Source organism: Silene latifolia, chromosome X (assembly GCF_048544455.1).
Source record: "Silene latifolia isolate original U9 population chromosome X, ASM4854445v1, whole genome shotgun sequence".
In the NCBI taxonomy this organism is placed as follows: domain Eukaryota; kingdom Viridiplantae; phylum Streptophyta; class Magnoliopsida; order Caryophyllales; family Caryophyllaceae; genus Silene; species Silene latifolia.
In genome coordinates, this window is record NC_133537.1 from 59,475,732 (window position 1) to 59,493,562 (window position 17,831).

At 40.5% G+C, this 17,831-nt stretch overlaps 1 protein-coding gene and 1 long non-coding RNA gene across 2 annotated transcripts; one reads left to right on the forward strand and one right to left on the reverse strand.

Moving 5' to 3' along the window:
* The first annotated feature begins 1,989 nt into the window (after window positions 1-1,989).
* On the forward strand, window positions 1,990-11,786 carry LOC141623327 (uncharacterized). Its single transcript, XR_012533311.1, has 3 exons — window positions 1,990-2,378; window positions 2,648-2,741; window positions 8,527-11,786. It is a non-coding gene; the product is annotated as an uncharacterized LOC141623327 (long non-coding RNA).
* LOC141623326 (ribonucleoside-diphosphate reductase large subunit) lies at window positions 7,876-13,451 on the reverse strand. The gene is made up of 16 exons (XM_074439439.1): window positions 12,876-13,451; window positions 12,347-12,408; window positions 12,156-12,243; window positions 11,440-11,703; window positions 10,945-11,185; window positions 10,773-10,849; window positions 10,442-10,612; window positions 10,268-10,360; window positions 10,033-10,182; window positions 9,852-9,938; window positions 9,455-9,739; window positions 9,135-9,337; window positions 8,875-9,024; window positions 8,562-8,709; window positions 8,373-8,456; window positions 7,876-8,184 (listed from the first exon to the last, which is right to left on the reverse strand). Exons 1-16 carry the CDS (start codon window positions 13,101-13,103, stop codon window positions 8,086-8,088), a joined length of 2,430 nt encoding a protein of 809 aa, XP_074295540.1. The 5' UTR covers window positions 13,104-13,451; the 3' UTR covers window positions 7,876-8,085.
* Between the last annotated feature and the right edge of the window lie 4,380 nt (window positions 13,452-17,831).

Consider the following 17,831-nt stretch of genomic DNA (forward strand, 5'->3'; position numbering starts at 1 on the left):
CGTTAATTGTAGTTTTGGTAGAGGGTGTGTGAATTGCAAATTTGTAGTGGTAGCTTAATAGGGGTTTTAATCTATTTTCATTGTGATTGGGCTGCTCTCTTTTATTGGGCTCGTCTTATACCATAGGACGGTCCTATAGGAGAGTAGCTGTTTTGAAAATGATTTCTGCAAATGATCAAAGAATTACCAATATCTAAATTTGTAGGTACATTAAATGTCGTTACACTACACTAACTGTCACTCAAAATCGTATATAAGTTGGATTCTCATGTATCGCCCTATTCAGAAACACTAAGAACTACCAATATCAGCCTACAGGTGCTGGTATAACTTTGTAGGCTGATATAACTTTCTTGGTTTCTCGATCCGATTCTCGTGTACCCGTATATAAGTTGGATTGCCTACTTTGACAAAAAAAGATAAGTTACTTATTGTTATTTTATAATACTCCACATGATGTATGCAAGAGTTTTTTTAATGATACACCTACGTATGTAATTGATTGTCTAATATTTGAGATTTTTTTTTGTTTGAAGTGAAGAATTTTCACTACTTTTGTTGAAGTGCACAACATATGAAGATTATTAATATTGTATGTATGATTTTATCTCTATTACATGTAAGCTCAGTCCTAAAAAAAAGTATTTCTTATTATACAGGCTATAATTGTTATGTTCAAAAAGCTTCTTATAAGGGCGGAGAATAACAAAGATTAGCACTTGCCTTAGCCACTACTTAAATGATTAATGATTTCAAGCCCAAGATGATTGTCACTTAACCTTTGACACAATGTAAATGGATTCAATTTTCTTGCATGATAATTACCCTAAAAATTAAAAATATCGTTCGTGGATTCAATTTTCTTGCATGATGATTACCCTAAAAATTAAAAATATCCCTCTTATAAATTCCCTCTATTCTAATCGTTTGTTTAACTTTTTATTCCCATTGAGAATAATTTTAATTAAAGGTAACTAAATGATTGGGACGAATGAAGAATTAGTTAGTATTTTAATACATAGCTTAACCATAATTATATAAAAAAAACTAAGTATTTGGCTTTGATTAAGGGTCTACTTAAACTAGCCGTGTTTAATTATAAAAATGAGTGAAAATAAAAGTAAAACATTGGTGTATGTTAGATATGACAGGTAGTTATAGTTTTACAAGCATAAAATTTGGTTGGTAGAGGTAGCCATTGACCTCCTCCGGTTGAAATTTGGCTAACGTTTTGAGTGTACCACAAGTTATTTTAGGAATGTTTTATATAAAGTGGTGGAAAAAGGAAACGCGTATTTGATGTATTATATCAAACGACTCTTTTAACGACTGAGTTTACATATATTTTTTCTGAATTTTTAAAAGTCTATAAGTTATATTTTAATTTTTTAACGTCGAAACTCAAAATTAAGTGAATTTATATGTATAGTTACTAAGCTATATTGTTGCTATTAATTTACATAACTTATGTCCACGTGCTCATCCCATGCTATCAAGTTTGGATTCATACATGAGGTTGATTCATAAAAAATAGTTTACGTTAATATATCGAGGTGTCAATTATACACAAGCGCGTACTCCATAGAAAATTACTTATAAGCCCGTGCATCGCACGAGCATTAAATCTAGTATATATATAAAAGAGGCTTTTTTTCAGGCAATTTTAGAGACTCCAAATTTTTTGAAACACTCTAATTAAAATAATAATATTAGTCGTAGAAAAAAAACAGAATTTGTAAATATTAATCTTAATCTAAAAAGATAAGTACCATATTAATAAATACCAACAATAAATCTTAATCTTAAAAGATAGAAAATTCTAGAGACTCCAAGTTTTTTGAAACACTCTAATTAAAATAATAATATTAGTCGTAGAAAAAAACAAAATTTGTAAATATTAATCTTAATCCAAAAAGATAAGTACCATATTAATAAATACCAAAAATAAATCTTAATCTTAAAAGATAGACTTTATAATAAATTTTAGTCAAATACAAATACCAGTCAATAACACTAAATTTGTATTCTTAACAATTGCGATCACCTAAGAGACACAAATAAAAAGTTTGGAGCCCTTATTTTAGAGAATCATAATCAATCATGCCGAAAATGAAAGTTTGGAGTAACAGCTCAATAACAGCTAATGCACAACACAGACATAGGACAAGAGTAATTTGAAACCCGGTATAGCAATTCAATGCAATCCAAAGCTAGGTAAAGATTAGAAGAAGAGGTAACAAGGGAACATCACTCCAACCATATCTCTTGCTTCATAGTGAATTTCTATCCTCAAAGTTGGCAGTTAATAAAGCAAAAAAAAGAAATGACACCTCCAAATTACGAGGCATTAGAATACCAGCGTTGAGCAAACTATACCAGTTTTTTTTTTTTTTTTTTTTTTTTTTTTTTTTTTTTTTTTTTAATAATTTGCTCTTTACGTTTTTTTTTATCATAAATGTTTGATTTGTAACTATAACTATCTTATATTGCTCATATTGCTCTTTACGTGCTATTTTTCTAGTTAATTTGCTTATATTGCTTACTCTATAACTATAATTGATTTGCTATTTTTTTGTTTAATTTGCTTATATTGCTTACTCTATAACTATAATTGATTTGTAATTTTTTTTTGATTGGCTGTTTTAAGATGGATGGCGAAGTATGCATGACGGATTGGCGGTACCTATTACAGTGACTTTGAAAGCGGAAATAGTAAATCAGTGAATATTTATTGGAAAAAGGTAATATCTTATATAATAATCGAGTAGTTTTCAGTTGCATTTTTTTTTAATCTACATAAATATTGTTTCAGATACTAATCAGTTCATTACTTTCGTCAATGATTCCTGCTCTTTTGATTACCGTGTTAAGCATAACTAAACTAACAATAATAATAAACTTTGTGTCATGCAATGTTACGTCCACCAAATCATTGGACCCGGTAAAAACAAATTTATTAGACGTAGTTGATGGGGCATATTCTGCACCGCTGACCAAGTCAACATGATTGAGCAAGGTCAAAGATATCCACAGCAAGTCAACGACTTGGACAATCTAGCCGTCTGACCCATCGCCCGTCGGTCACTGGGTCTCGGCATGGTAACCGCCGGTAGGAACACATATCCGCGTACTCATATCCAAGACCCCTCGGCGGCGAGTCAACAGGATCCGCCGGCCAGCCATAGGCCCCTCGGCCGAGGGGTAGATCAGTCTTTCCACCTGCTAGCCACTTGGCCACTTGGCCACTACGTGACAAAAGGTGAAAGCCTATAAATACTCCTCAACCTTCATTGAGGAAAGACCCCAACTAATCCACAGCTAAACCTAAATACACTATTCATCTGGTAATATCTTCCTTATCTCTCTACAATACACATTCAGCCAAGTAACAACTTATCTCTTAAGTTTACTGACTTGAGCGTCGGAGTGAGTACGCTTGGCACAAAGCCAAGCCCTCAGTTCGTTCATTGTTGCAGGAGAGGCCGTGAGGAACGATTGAGACCAAAGGAGAATCCAACTCAAGACATCATTCAACAAGCCACGGGTGGTAACTATACTTGATCTGGAATTACACCCGGAACAATTGGCGCCGTCTGTGGGGAAAGACACTAGAAGCTAGTCACATTCATTCCCAAACAAAAAAAAAAACAAAAAAACAAAAACCCACCCAAAAAGCTAAGAAGATGTCAAAACAACAAGACGCAGTCGTGACCGACGAAACCGCATTCTACCACGATGACACTTTCAACAATTCTGGAGTCGTGCAGCCCTCCACCGGCGGAGTAATCCAACCGGAGTTCGGGATGCCGATAATGCCGGACACGTCGCTGCCAGCCAACCAGGTCACCATCATGGGACACGTGGTTGACATAGCAAAACTAAAGATGGTCCTGGACCTAATTAGTAATACGCCTGCTCACACTGTCACGCCGACAAGAGCGGCGGAAAACGCCCAGGAGACCAGGGCCCAAAACGTGACTCCGAGAAATCTGAACGGAGCATTGGGAGAAGCCGACCCAGCCAAGTCGCCGGGGGAGCCCAAAGTGGGCGTGGTAGACCTAAGTCCTTCCCGCACTCATGGGAGGACAGCGTCCCCGCAACACGAACGAGGCTTACCCCAAAGGAACCAGAGGAGTCCGACTCAGCAGAGTTGGAGAAGAAGTCCGAGTCGAAGAAGAAGTCCTTCCCGCTACGAGGAGAGGAGCCGGATTAGGAATGCGAGGAGCCGATCGCCGTGCGTCGCCGTCACGCGGTCGACGGCCCCCTCAATGCCTACGTCCTAGACGTCCGGTGCCAACTAAGCTCAAGTTGCCACCTCTATCATACAAGGGAGACAAGTGATCCGGCCGACCACGCCGAGACTTTCGAGTCTTACATGTCGGTATGGGAGCAGCCCGATGAGGTGCAGTGCCGAGTCTTCCCGACAACTTTGCATGGGATGGCTCAAAGTTGGTACAAGGGGCTTCCCGACGGCTCGGTATACTATTACGCCGACCTAAGAGACGCCTTTCTAGCCCAGTACTCTTGCAACAAGAGAAGGGCCGTGGAGACATCGGACCTCCTAACTATCAAACAGGAGGGGGGCGAGTCTCTACGAAGCTACGTGAAGAGGTTCGACGGAAAGGTCCAGCAGATTCGAGAAATTAATCCCGAATTGGCGGCCTTCGCGGCGATGATGAAGGGCCTCCCAAGGGGAGACTTGAAAAATGAGCTCATCAAGTGCGGAGGGCTGAACTTGGACGCCGCTAGGAAAATGGCCGACCGTGCCATCAAGGTAGAGGACTATCACAAGACCGGGTAGGCTCCGGCCGAGGCCGAGCACTCGAAAAGAAGAGTCACCGGGAGGACAACCCGGATGAGAGACGCCGTGACAACAACGGGTCACGGTCCGACGAAAGACGCCGTGAGAACAATAGGTCACGGTTGGACAAAACCGCCGGGAGACAGGACTCGACGGGCGCCGGGTGGAGTTCGGGAACGTACCACCAGAGGCGGTATAGTGATAAAACCCCTCTCGTCGTATCAGCCGCCGAGGTCTTTGCCCTGAGCAAAAGCGAGGGCCAGAAGTGGGAGAGACCCCCCAAGCCAAAAAGTGACGGTGACACGAGCCGATCGTGAGTACCACGGCCACACCGGCCATTTAACCAACGATCACGGCATCTAAAGAATGTCATTCAAGAGCGATCCGGAAGGGGAGCCTCGGCAAGTACGTTGCCAAAGGCCAAAAGACTGACGCCGACAGCTCAAGTAAGAAATCCGTCTTCGAACGGATAGGGGTGATCCATGTTGTCATCGGGGGCAACGAGAACGGAGGGTCCGCTCATGGGCACAAACGGCACCTGAACGAGCTATATCAGGCCATCAACTTTGTGCCCGACACAGCGATCCCCGCTTCCAACATCCCCGATATAACCATCGGAAGGAAGGACTACGAAGGAGTCATCGCACCTCACAGCGACCCACTTGTAGTCAATTTGGACATATCCAACCACCTGGTCAAGAGGTGCCTGATTGACACAGGCGCGTACACGAACATCATGTTCAGGGAGTGCTTCCTCAGCCTCGGCCTGAAAGTCAAGGACTTGAGCCCCTGCACCAACCCACTATACAGCTTCTCTGAGGCCGGCTTGGTACCACGGGATCAATCGGACTCCGGTGACGTTCGGCGAAAAGAACGCGGCTAAAAATGTCCTAGCTGAGTTCGTGGTCATCGACGGCTCGTCCGCCTACAACGTTCTCATAGGCCGAGTCACCCTGAGCGAGGCTGACGCGGTGATGTCCATCCGGGCCCTAACACTGATGTATGTCTCGGACCGGGGGGAAGCGCATAAGCTCGTCTCCAAAGACGAGAATGACGAGGTGGTCAACGTCCAGATAGCCGCCAGAGGATGCAACATGCAATCCCTCAAAGTGGCAAAGAAATCAGAGAAAGGGAAAGGTCTATCCTTACAACGGGAGAGGGCGACCTCATGGATGTAACTAGCGGCTAACTAGGACGTTGTGCCTTCGACAGGCCATTAGGACGCCGATAATCTCGGGAATAACCTATGTAGCGGCGGAGGTGTCCAAAACATTTGTGGGCACCCGACGCATGTTTTTACCTAAATGAAAAATCATCCAAGTCTTCCATCAAAATGTTCACTCTTCCCATAGTCGCTAGAAAGTAGCGTACGCCGACTCACACCGTCATACCGACAAGAGCGGCGGTCTTTATCGATAGCGATGTCGGCTCACACTTGTCATACCGACAAGAGCGGCGATCTCATGAAGAAATAGGCGCGTCGCAGATCACCCCAAGTAGTAGACGCCACTAGATCACCCCAAGAGGTTGGACGCCGTCGCAGTCACTCCAAGTGGTAGACGCCACGGCAGCCTCATGAAGAAATAGGCGCCGTCGCAGTCACCCCAAGTAGTAGACGCCACGGCGGTCACCCCAAGAGGTTGGACGCCATCGCATCACCCAAGTGGTAGACGCCACGGCAGCCTCATGAAGAAATAGGCGCCGTCGCAGTCACCCCAAGTAGTAGACGCCACTAGCGATCACCCCAAGAGGTTGGACGCCGTCGCAGTCACTCCAAGTGGTAGACGCCACAGCAGATTCATGAAGAAGTAGATGCCGGCTCACACCTTTGTCACACCGACAAGAGCGGCAATCACGACCATCGCAGTTGATACTCGCAAAGCAATCAAAATGCCTTAGAAGCGTTAACACGATTGAGATACGCGCTCTAGACTGCCTCGGCCAAGCCGAGGCGGAAACAAAAGAGACACTCAATTAATAACGTAAGAAGACAACCCAGACGAAGACAGGGGCGCTAAAAGTACAGTTGAGGCTCAAACACTAGCGCAAGAAAAAGAGGTAAGGTAAAAACCTCGGCCGGTAGGAGCGAAGAAACGAGCTCTTATTAAAAAATGTTCAACGAATTACAAGAAATTACAAGGACAAACCAAAAGACAAAAGGCTACGGATATCATCTCCCTATGTCTGCCGTTGCTCGCCATCAGCAGCGGTAGCAGCACCTTCTTCAAGGGGCAACCCAGTAGCTCCCCCAGCAGCCTCAGCTTCAGCAGCCCCATCAATTTGATTATGATGCTTTTGTTGTATGATGCTTTTGTTGTATTTTGATTTTTGAGTCAATTCTCTTGGTTGAAATAGTGCATGTATTTCAGCCAACTATTCCATCTCTTAGTTATTTGAGAATCAATTTAGAAGAGGAAGCAAGACTATGGAAGCGGCGGTGTGTGCTAGATGATTGTATAAGTTCTTCACTAATTGCATTTTTTTTTTACACGGGTGAAGTTTGACATATAGGAATCCTTATCATATTATAATTCACATATTCTCATTTATAACGGGTATATCCGTCACAAACTTGCGACGGGTCAAATACTACTCATGTGTTTAGTTAAGACAAAACATCGTCACAATTGAGACTTGCTGATTATAATTAGGGCACATACTAACAAACACGATCATACATATCTAAGATGACAATAAAAATTTCATAATATGCCAATGAAGATCGTATAATACGGAGCAGTATATAACACAATTATATAAAAGACTAATTGAAATTAGAGAGACTAACTTAAATTAATTTACAACGTCGACTACACTTATTTTCAAAGTCATTAGTTACTTTAAGATAGCAAATTTACCGTTTTCACATTGAAGAACTTACATATTCTACCACTTAAGTTAAAAATAAAACATTATTTATAAACCGTGCAACGCACGGGCGCAAAATCTAGTAGGTAATTGAAACAAGGGTAAGTTAATCTTATTTTTTTTGCCAAATAAAGTACGTTACCATTTGTATAAATTGACCATTTTAAATAAGCGTTACCATTTGTCTGGATCGGAGAGAGCAATAATTATATAAAAGACTAATTGTAATGCATTAAGCATGAGTTTGATCCATTAATAGAAGTGCAAACATGAGATTGATACATAATAAACGAATCTACTTTATATACATACATCAGCTAACATCGGGGAAAATGTCACTTTGTTACTACATTAAATATACTACATATGATTATGATTGCGAGCTGCTTAAACAAGCAGCAAAAACATGAAGGCGTTTAACTCCCACAGGCCATACAATCTTCACGGTTTGTCAGTGAACAAACCATTTGCGCCAATTTAGTGTTGTCATCTTCAACTGGGGTTTTACTCGGGTCCTGCACACAATGCCATAGACAAATGAATAAATATTAGCAACAAAAGGAGTGTCTTAATCCCAAGACAAAAAGAGAGCCATAGTGACAAATTTGATGTTCATAGGTTTCAAATTCAGGTTTTATATCGGAAAATAAGTACTTTCAAATGTAGATTCAAATATTAAGAAGTGAAGTTATAGATGCATTACCTTCAGCAAGGTAGTATCAACAGTGAACTTAATGGCATCAGCTGCAGCTCGGGTTCTTAAATAGTACATCCCAGTCTTCAAGCCCTTTAATATCATACAGTAGAACTAATCAGTACATGGTCAAAATGCTAATACTGAATCATCTATTTTACAGATGGTTTCTTAAAATATCAGAATATTATATCATACCTTAGACCAAGCATGGAAGTGCAGAGAAGTGAGCTTTCCAGTATTGGCTTGGTCCATGTGGATATTAAGGCTTTGGCTTTGATCTATGAAACATCCACGGTCAACCGCCATATCAACCAACGTTTTCTGCTTAATCTCCCAGACAGTCCTGTACAGAACCAGCATACTCAATACAAGTGAGAGACTGAGAGGTAATAATTTAGAAGACACGCCAGGTAAATCCTAACTACCAGTCTACCATATATTAGACTAAGTTAGGGTAGAAGACAGTCCAACAACAGGTATTAAAAGAAATAGTGATAACTAACTATACTTGTATATAGCTTTCAGATGTGCTGGTATCTCAATAATTTTCTGCACAGAACCATCCTCATAGATTATTTGATTCTTCAAAGTAGGAGACCAAAGGCCCATCTCAGTCAAATCGTGAAGAAGATGCTTGTTGACCACCACAAATTCACCACTGTCCAGAATAATTGAAAGGGTAAGTATGGCACATGATAACAACCCTCAACCCAAAAATATATAGCACATACAAACAGAAAGCAAGGTTAATGAGGTGATTCACCATACCTTAGAACCCTTCTGCTATAGATATTGGAGGTATAAGGCTCAAAGCACTCATTATTTCCGAGAATCTGACTTGTCGATGCAGTTGGCATAGGAGCTACTAATAGTGAATTTCTTATGCCCTTCTCTGCTATCATTCCCCTCAGAGCTCCCCAATCCCACCTGTCAGAGGGAGTAACTCCCCACATATCAGGTTGAAGAATTCCCTGCATTTGTGAACCAATAATGAAAAGGTAAGATAAGATGGACAAAGCACAAATTGATGTATTTGCATATTAATATACACTTGGGCTTCACTTTACAGACTAAATCATGTCACATACCTTGCTCACAGGACTGCCCTCATATGTTTCATAAGGGCCTTCCTTGGCAGCTAATTTGCAAGATGTTTTGAGAGCATGGTAATAAATTGTCTCAAATATGTCCTTGTTCAACTGTTGGGCCTCAGGTGAATCAAAAGGCATGCCTAGTAAGATAAAGGTATCTGCTAGGCCTTGAATTCCAATACCGATTGGTCGATGTCTCATGTTTGATCTTCTTGCAGTTTCAACTGGGTAGAAATTGACATCAATTATTTTGTTCAGATTTGTGGTGACTACCTCAACAACCTGTTCAAACAGCAAATCATAGATCAGCAATGACTCCGCCGCACAGATTTTATGTTTTATCAATTGTAGCATACATAACACTATGTTGCAAATGAAAGTCAGGTGGACAAACCTCAGCCAATTTATCAAAGTCAAAGTAACGATTTCCAGAATCCAAACTTCCAACTAGCTTCGTATTCTGGGACTCTGAAGGGACACCCTAGAACGCAAAAGATGTGAACTCATTAGATGGTCATTCAAAGCAATCTATACTTTGATATAAGAGAAACCTTAATGAAAATAGATATAATTACCTTTTCCTTAACATAACGTGGAAGGGCAATGGATGCCAGATTACAGACAGCTGTTTCAGTAGGACTTGTGTACTGAATAATCTCAGTACACAGGTTCGAAGATTTAATGGTACCCAGATTTTGCTGGTTGCTTTTGCGGTTGCAAGAATCCTAGGGTCATATACAGCGGATTAGACTATCAAAACAAATAACTGTACTTCATAGTTTATATACAATTCTCAAGGCAATTAAATACCTTGAACAGCATATACGGTGTCCCAGTTTCCATTTGGGCTTTCAGTATCTCAAACCACAAGCTTTGTGCCTGGACAACCTTCTTTGCTTTGCCCTGAGAAGATACAACATGCAAACGATCAGACACAAGTACTCAAATATTATTGGTAAAACACATTACAGAATCATTGATTACCAGTCTCTCATATTTAGTGTATAGCATCTCAAACTCTTTACCCCAGCAGTCAGCCAGACCTGGAGCCTCATTTGGACAAAACAAAGACCACTGCCCATCTGTTTGAACCCTCTCCATAAAAAGATCAGGCACCCAAAGGGCATAAAAGAGATCACGAGCACGTTGCTCTTCCTGCAAAAGATAAAACAACTCCATACTTAAATGAGAACTACACAACCTCCAAATTCAGCTCAACAACCTTCAAAACCTTGATAACTAAGGCATTAAACATTGTCTATTGTTCAGTATATTGTCATCTAAGTATTTTGATAAATCTCATTAGCACACACACCTTCCCATGATTCTTCCTGAGGTCTAGGAAGTCAAATATATCAGCATGCCAGGGTTCAAGATACACAGCAAAAGCACCTGCATGCAAAACAGCAGCACATCAGAATATGCTCTATGAGGCAATGGTACATCTGACAAAATGACAAAAGGTTAATGAAATAAAAACAACAAACCTTTTCTCTTCCCTCCTCCTTGGTCAACATAACGTGCGGTATCATTAAATACCCTGAGCATTGGTGTAATACCATTAGATAATCCATTTGTGCCTCGGATATAACTGCCTGTGGCACGGATATTGTGGACAGAAACACCAATACCACCAGCAGATTTGCTTATAACGGCACACTCCTTCAATGTGTCATAGATTCCTTCAATGCTATCCTCTTTCATGCAAATAAGGAAGCAACTGCTCAACTGCCAATACAAATAATAACAAAGTAATCAAAACATTGTACAAGAATGGCATAACCATGATATTAAATATTGGTTTGAGCCTTGATCTAAGAGGCGATCATCACACCAATAGATACAGTCAATACCAAATAATACTAATTTCCCATTGACCTTCAACAGTTCAGTATCGCAGCTCAAATTCATACAAAGAACACAACTCATTCAGAGTAAATAACATAAAATTCACTAGCATGCACAATATACTCTAGACATACTTGAGGCCTTGGCGTGCCAGCGTTGAAGAGGGTCGGTGAAGCATGAGTAAACCACCTCTGAGACATATAATGGTAAGTTGAAATGGCTGAATCAACATCCTCCTTGTGGATGCCTACTGCAACTCTCATTATCATGTGTTGTGGTCTCTCCACAACCTTCCCATTGACCTTCAACAGGTATGACCTCTCAAGGGTTTTGAAACCAAAATAATCATAGTCAAAATCCCTGTCATATATTATCTCACTGTCCAACCGAGCAGCATTCTGCATCAAAAAAAATAAAAGGGGATCAATAACCAGTTGTTAATAAAAACAACAGAAGTACTGCCGGAAACAAACATTCAAAATTAATCTCAATAAGCTAAATTCAATATCATCTTCTCAATAATATCACACTCCCCAAAAAATCAGTATTACCACTAAATCCTCCGACTAAACATACAATACTTAACTGATCTGCTAAAAGCAAATATAGATCAATACAAACTATGATATAATGACCCCGCCAATAATCAAACTTAAACTACTCTGTAACTATTCAAGAAGAAACTAATAGTGCAATAAGACAGACAATGATATTATTACTCTTCATAATCTTTTATAATCAAACCAATCAACTATAATTTGCAAGAACATGCTAAACTCAGTCACCATAATATACAACCTAAAATAAAGCATACTCGTGCAATATGGAATCCAACAATTATAAAAATTACCCTCATGATGATTTCATAGACATCATCAGAAACCAGAGGAGCCTTCAATCCAGACTTCTCGTTGCAATGATTATACATCTCCTTAATTCTGCATTAAACCCCTTATTATTAATCCTCGTAGATCATCACATAACACTGATAGAACATCAACGTGTACTGACTATTGAGTGTATAATTCATAAACAACTTACGTCTCGGAAAATGACTTTCTAGTGTTCTTGTGCAAGTTTGAAACAACAATCCGTGCAGCCAACTGAACATAAACAGATGAGCAAATGATTCAAAAACTGTATGTATATAAACCATTGACAACTCACATATTAAAAACAATACCTGGACAAATTAGATGCATAAATATCAAAAGAAACATATTCCAACCATCCAAATCATTTGTTTACCTTTAAATTAAAATATACCTCACACTCTTGCAGTCAATGAAGAAGGTAAACAAGTAATTAAGACAGAGGTAGTATATCAAAATAGATCAAAAACCCATCGGTATAATTCACACATTAATCAAGTGTCCAACAACAACAAAAACAACAGAATGCCTCTAGGACGCATACAGATTGGAGGGTTAAAAGAAGTCAAATGTACGCAACCTTAACACAAAAACATCCAAAATAAAAAAAATAAAAAATCTAGGTAAAGAATCGTATGAAACAATACAAACATAAAATTAAAACTAAAATTAGTGAATAAAAGTAATCAAGTCGTTACCGAAGCATAATCAGGATGGTTAGCAGTCATAGCAGCGGCAGTTTCGGCAGCCAATTCATCAAGCTGACTAGTGGTAACACCCTTATAAACCCCAGCACAAACTTTCTGGGCAACAATAACAGGATCACAGTGCTCAATATTAAGCCCATAGCTTAATTTCTTCAACCTCGCTGTTATCTTATCGAAGTGGACTGTTTCCTGCCTTCCATCTCTCTTAACTACATACATCTTCAAAATATGTGGGGGGGTTTGTTTCTGTGAGGAATTTCGTCGAACAGTGGGTGTGGACTGAAAAAATAGAGATAAGGGGGAAGAAATATATAGAGTAGAGAGGATGGAGTTGGGTGGCGGGTTGTTGGGGATGAGTTTGCGGGAATTAGGGTTTTGAAAGTTTTAATTTGAAATTGGGGTTTTAATTTTCCCTCGTTAATTAACTTGTGAGGGAATTTTTGGGGGATTTCCCGCCAAAGAGTCGGAATTCAATTGAATTTCAAATGGGGATTTGTTTTGGCTTGTTAAGTACTACTCATTCATTTTTCTTTAGCTTTATCTGTAATCAATTGAATTGAATTTTGTAGTCGTATAAAGTTGGTGGGGAATAAAATTAAAATGTCAGACTTTTGTTAAAATGGGGGTCCACGGTTCATGTGATGACCGAGAGCGACGAAGTGGAGCGGGGTGAGCTGTCATACATTTGTTGGGTGAGTTGGGTTAAATGGATCGGTTGTAGATTGAAAGAGTTTTACCTGTATTCGATCATCATTTATTTTATAAAAAAATAAAAATTTGGAAAAATGTAAGTTCTCATTTATTTATTTTTATTTATTTTGGCAACGGGAAAGAAAGGTTCCTTACATAGTGCTTAGCCGACTCTCGGAGCCAGCCTTTATTATTACATTTTTCACGTAAGTTCTCATGTAAGTTCTCATTAACCTCATATACCATTATATTTTCACAAAATCTCATTGAAGACGGTGATATCCGTCACAAGCTCCATTTCCTCTCACAAAATACCCATGAGAGGTGAGTGAAGAAGCACATGGGGGTGTCCCACCTTATCCCCTCTCCCTTTTTGTGAAAAGTCTTCAGCGCAAGACGCTTTGTTATATTTTTCTAAGGTTAAAACCTCAGCTCACAATTCATATATCATATACTAAACATAAATTACTCATCCAATTATTTACATTTCGGATTTTAGATTTAGGACTACTAGGTTTGGTGCCCGACCCGGACTACCTCTATTTATCGTCAAATTTTATTTTTTTAGGAAATAAAACTACATTAGACTTGCTTAACTCATACGTTTACCATCCCTCTTACTACTAAGAGAATAAAAATTCTCAATAGTTTTCCCTCCAAAAGGAATCTGCTTAAATAAGAAAATAAAACTTTGTTTTAATTAAATTATTATCTTTTAATTAATATATAATCTTTTAATCATTATAAATTTTTTTAACTGAATCATAATCTATTAATTACAATAAAACAAAACTGGTATAACTCTAAAATTCGTTTAAGAAAACCTATAATTTTTTTTTTTTTGAAAACCCCATTACGGGACTACATTATCATACCCAAATCACGTTCAACGAGACAATCAATGTTTGGAGATACTGCATTCATCCAAGTCCGCTTCCCTATATGCCACGGACTAAAATGCGCTAACTCACGAGCCACCCTATTAAATGTTCTACGAACAAACGAAAAAGAAATAGTATCAAAAAACTACTTAACGACAAAATATCATCATAAATCAAACAAATATCGCTTCGCCCTCACTTCTTTTTCTTCCGATCGTTAATCACGTCTAGACAGTCACTTTCAATCACCACCTTTCTTTCTCCTCTGCGTTTAGCTTCCTGAATGTCATGAAGGACTGTCATTGCCTCTGCCATGCTGGGTTCCATCGTCCTTTGCTCTTGTATCACTGCTGCCCATACCACCGTCCCTATCTCGCTGCGAGATACCAAACCCCACCCAACACCTACACCCTCCATAAATTCCGCACCTATGTTAATTTTCAACCAGCTCGCCTTCGGCTTTCTGTAATACTACGAATTTTCTTTGGTGACTACTCGACCGAGTAGAGCCTACTCGGCCGAGTAGTGTTGTTGTTGTGAGTTGTTTTGGTTATGCCGATGAATACTCGGCCGAGTATAGTGAATACTCGACCGAGTAGCGGATACTCGGCCGAGTATAACTTTACTCGACCGAGTATTTGTCAGCGAGTATTATTTTGACGGTTTGATTAGGGAGTGTTTAAGATTATTTTATATCCCGCGTCAGTTTTCAAAACATCATTTCAACTTCATCATTTCTACGTTAACCCTAATCACTCCCTAATCATCCCATAGCCTTGTTGTTTGTGAAATCTTTGGAGTCCTTGCGTATAATTCCTCATCCTACTGTTGGTAAGTTCTATTTCTATGTTATTCGTATTCGTTGGGGTTACTGTACATTTACGGAATTGGGAATATGGGGGTTGTGCAATGTGTAATTGTGTGATATGATTATGGTATAGGAGAAGACTTCGTAGAGGAGCCTTTCTGAGTGTTCAAGTTCATTCCACTGTTGATTTCTAAGGTAGGGTTTCCTACTCGCCATCGTTCTTGTTCTTTGTAAGACATGTTTGATGTGATTATTGTTATCTGTTGATCATCGGAGTATGGAGATTGTTGTGACGATGTTGGTGTGAGGGGATTGAGATGGCTGTGATGTCATGTGATTGTGATTGTGGTGGAGTCACTTGCGGGAGTGGCTTCACACCCTAGTTCGCCCTCCGTGGAACCCGCCACGGGAGGGGATGTGCACATTAAGGGACAGGGATTGTTGTCGCTCGTTGAGGAGCTGGACTAGGTGGGATCGGTGCGGTCACCCATCGGCGGCGAGGATTACATTGCGATGATGGGTAATCTGGCGGGGCTACACACTTGATGTGTGTAGTCGGTTCTTGCGTGAGAATGGAGGATTGGGAATTGGCGATGATCAGTTGATTTCTCCGTTTGTTTGTCTTAATATTTGAGTAATACTGACCCCGTTGTTGTTTGTGGAATCTACGGTGATCCATTCGGGGATGGTGAGCAGGCTTGACAGGTATTGCTAGTGTGAGCTTGGGGACTGTCTTGGGAGTATTGCCATCACCAGTCATAGCATCACCGTCTGAGTCTTAGTTGGATTTCTTTTATTGTTAGACTTTGGAGTTGTATTTTGTTAAACCAGTATTTGGATTTGGATGTTGTAAACTTTATACTTTACAGTACTTTAATAAATGTGCTCAGTTCAGACGCTTTTGATATGTACTAACCTCGGGCAACCGAGATGGTAACACACTTTCATGGTAGGGTGGTCCTGGTAAGGCACCTTGGTATGAGGGGGTGTTACAAAGTGATATCAGAGCCGAAGATTCCGGCACCTAAACAAATGAATTTAATGAACCTAGGGAGTCTAAATAAAATGAACCCGGGGAGAGTTGTTTGGAGCTACCGCAAAGACTCGGGAGACGTCCCGGAGTCGCAAATTGGCCCTCACTAACTCGAGCCGGTAACATGGGGAAGTGTGATGAGAGTTAGGTTTTGTATGTACATGTATGTGAAGATGCATGTTGGTAATAGTTGATAGTTGAAAGTGTGTGTGTTGAAAGTTGTAAGTGTGGTGATGGGAGAAATGGAGGATGTGATGGGTGTGTGAATGTTTGTCATGTTGGATTTAGCATATGCATGAATTGTATGCTGATATGATTATAACGTGGCATTAAAGTTTTCGATATTTGAATTGTATCTTTGATGTGATTTATAACGTGGCATTAAAGTCCTTGATGTTATGTGTTCGTTGCGGGAATAGTGAGCATGATAGAGAACTTTATACCGTATACCCGTCTATTCTCGTGACTCGAAGCCGTAAGCGGTACTCGACCGAGTAGGAGCACTCGGCCGAGTAACCAAGCACTCGACCGAGTATTGATTGGAGTGAGTAGTAAAGCTCATCAGATGTGATAACTCGACCGAGTAAGAAAGTATACTCGACCGAGTAGGGTCTACTCGGCCGAGTATTGTTTTACTCGACCGAGTGTCATTTTTGAGTTTTTGACGTTCGCTTCTGGAGTCGAATACTCGACCGAGTATTTAAGATACTTGACCGAGTAGGCGTTACTCGACCGAGTATGGTTGTATACTCGGCCGAGTGTTCTTTTGGCGGAAGGTTATTACGTTTTGAGTTGTAGGCTTTTGTGTTTACGTTCCGTGTTTCTTGTCGGCTCGTATGCCGCCCAAAAGAACTCCCCGCGAGATCCAAGCTTCGGAGATGACTCTTGATGAGGTTGCTCGCATGATTGAGCAACAAGAGGCTCTCCTGGAAGCTCTCAAAAATGTGGGAAAGGGGAACGAGAAATCGATGGATGCAACTCACCAAGATCATCATTGCTCGCTTCAACCCTCCCACATATGATGGGGTAGGTGAACCAAAGCTACTCGAGAAGTGGCACCGTGAGATTGAAGCTCTCATGGAAATGGTTAAGTGCCCCGAAGACATGATTGTTGAGCAGGTAGTGTACTACCTAAGAGGTGAAGTTGCAGTTTGGTGACAAAACGTCAAGGAAGATGCTAGAGCTTTTTACCGTGCGAAGGAGCTATTCCTTGGTCCGGGTTGAAGAGTGCTATGAGGGAGCGATTCGTGCGGAGCATATCCGACACAAGATGAGATCTCGACTTTGATTCCTTCACCATGACCGAGGAGATGACGGCCACCGACTACTATCATCGATTTTTGGAGCTATCTCGTTATGTTGAAGACATGCAACTAGGACGGGGAGGTTTGGCTCTCCGTTTTGAGAGGGGTTTATCTCGCTAAGATCGTGAGTCGTATGCCACCGGTGGGGTTGCTACGACCTCAAGGAAGTGTATCCGAGAGCGGGTCAAGCCGAGAGAATGGTAGATCTCTCAAGAGAGATCGATGAGAGGA

Coding starts and splice junctions, on each gene's coding strand:
- LOC141623326 (XM_074439439.1), bottom strand. CDS start 13,103: ATGTATGTAGTTAAGAGAGATGGAAGGCAGGAAACAGTCCACTTCGAT. Junction 12,409..12,875: donor ACCATCCTGATTATGCTTCG/GTAACGACTTGA, acceptor GTTTATGTTCAG/TTGGCTGCACGGATTGTTGT. Junction 10,361..10,441: donor ACACTAAATATGAGAGACTG/GTAATCAATGAT, acceptor GTATCTTCTCAG/GGCAAAGCAAAGAAGGTTGT.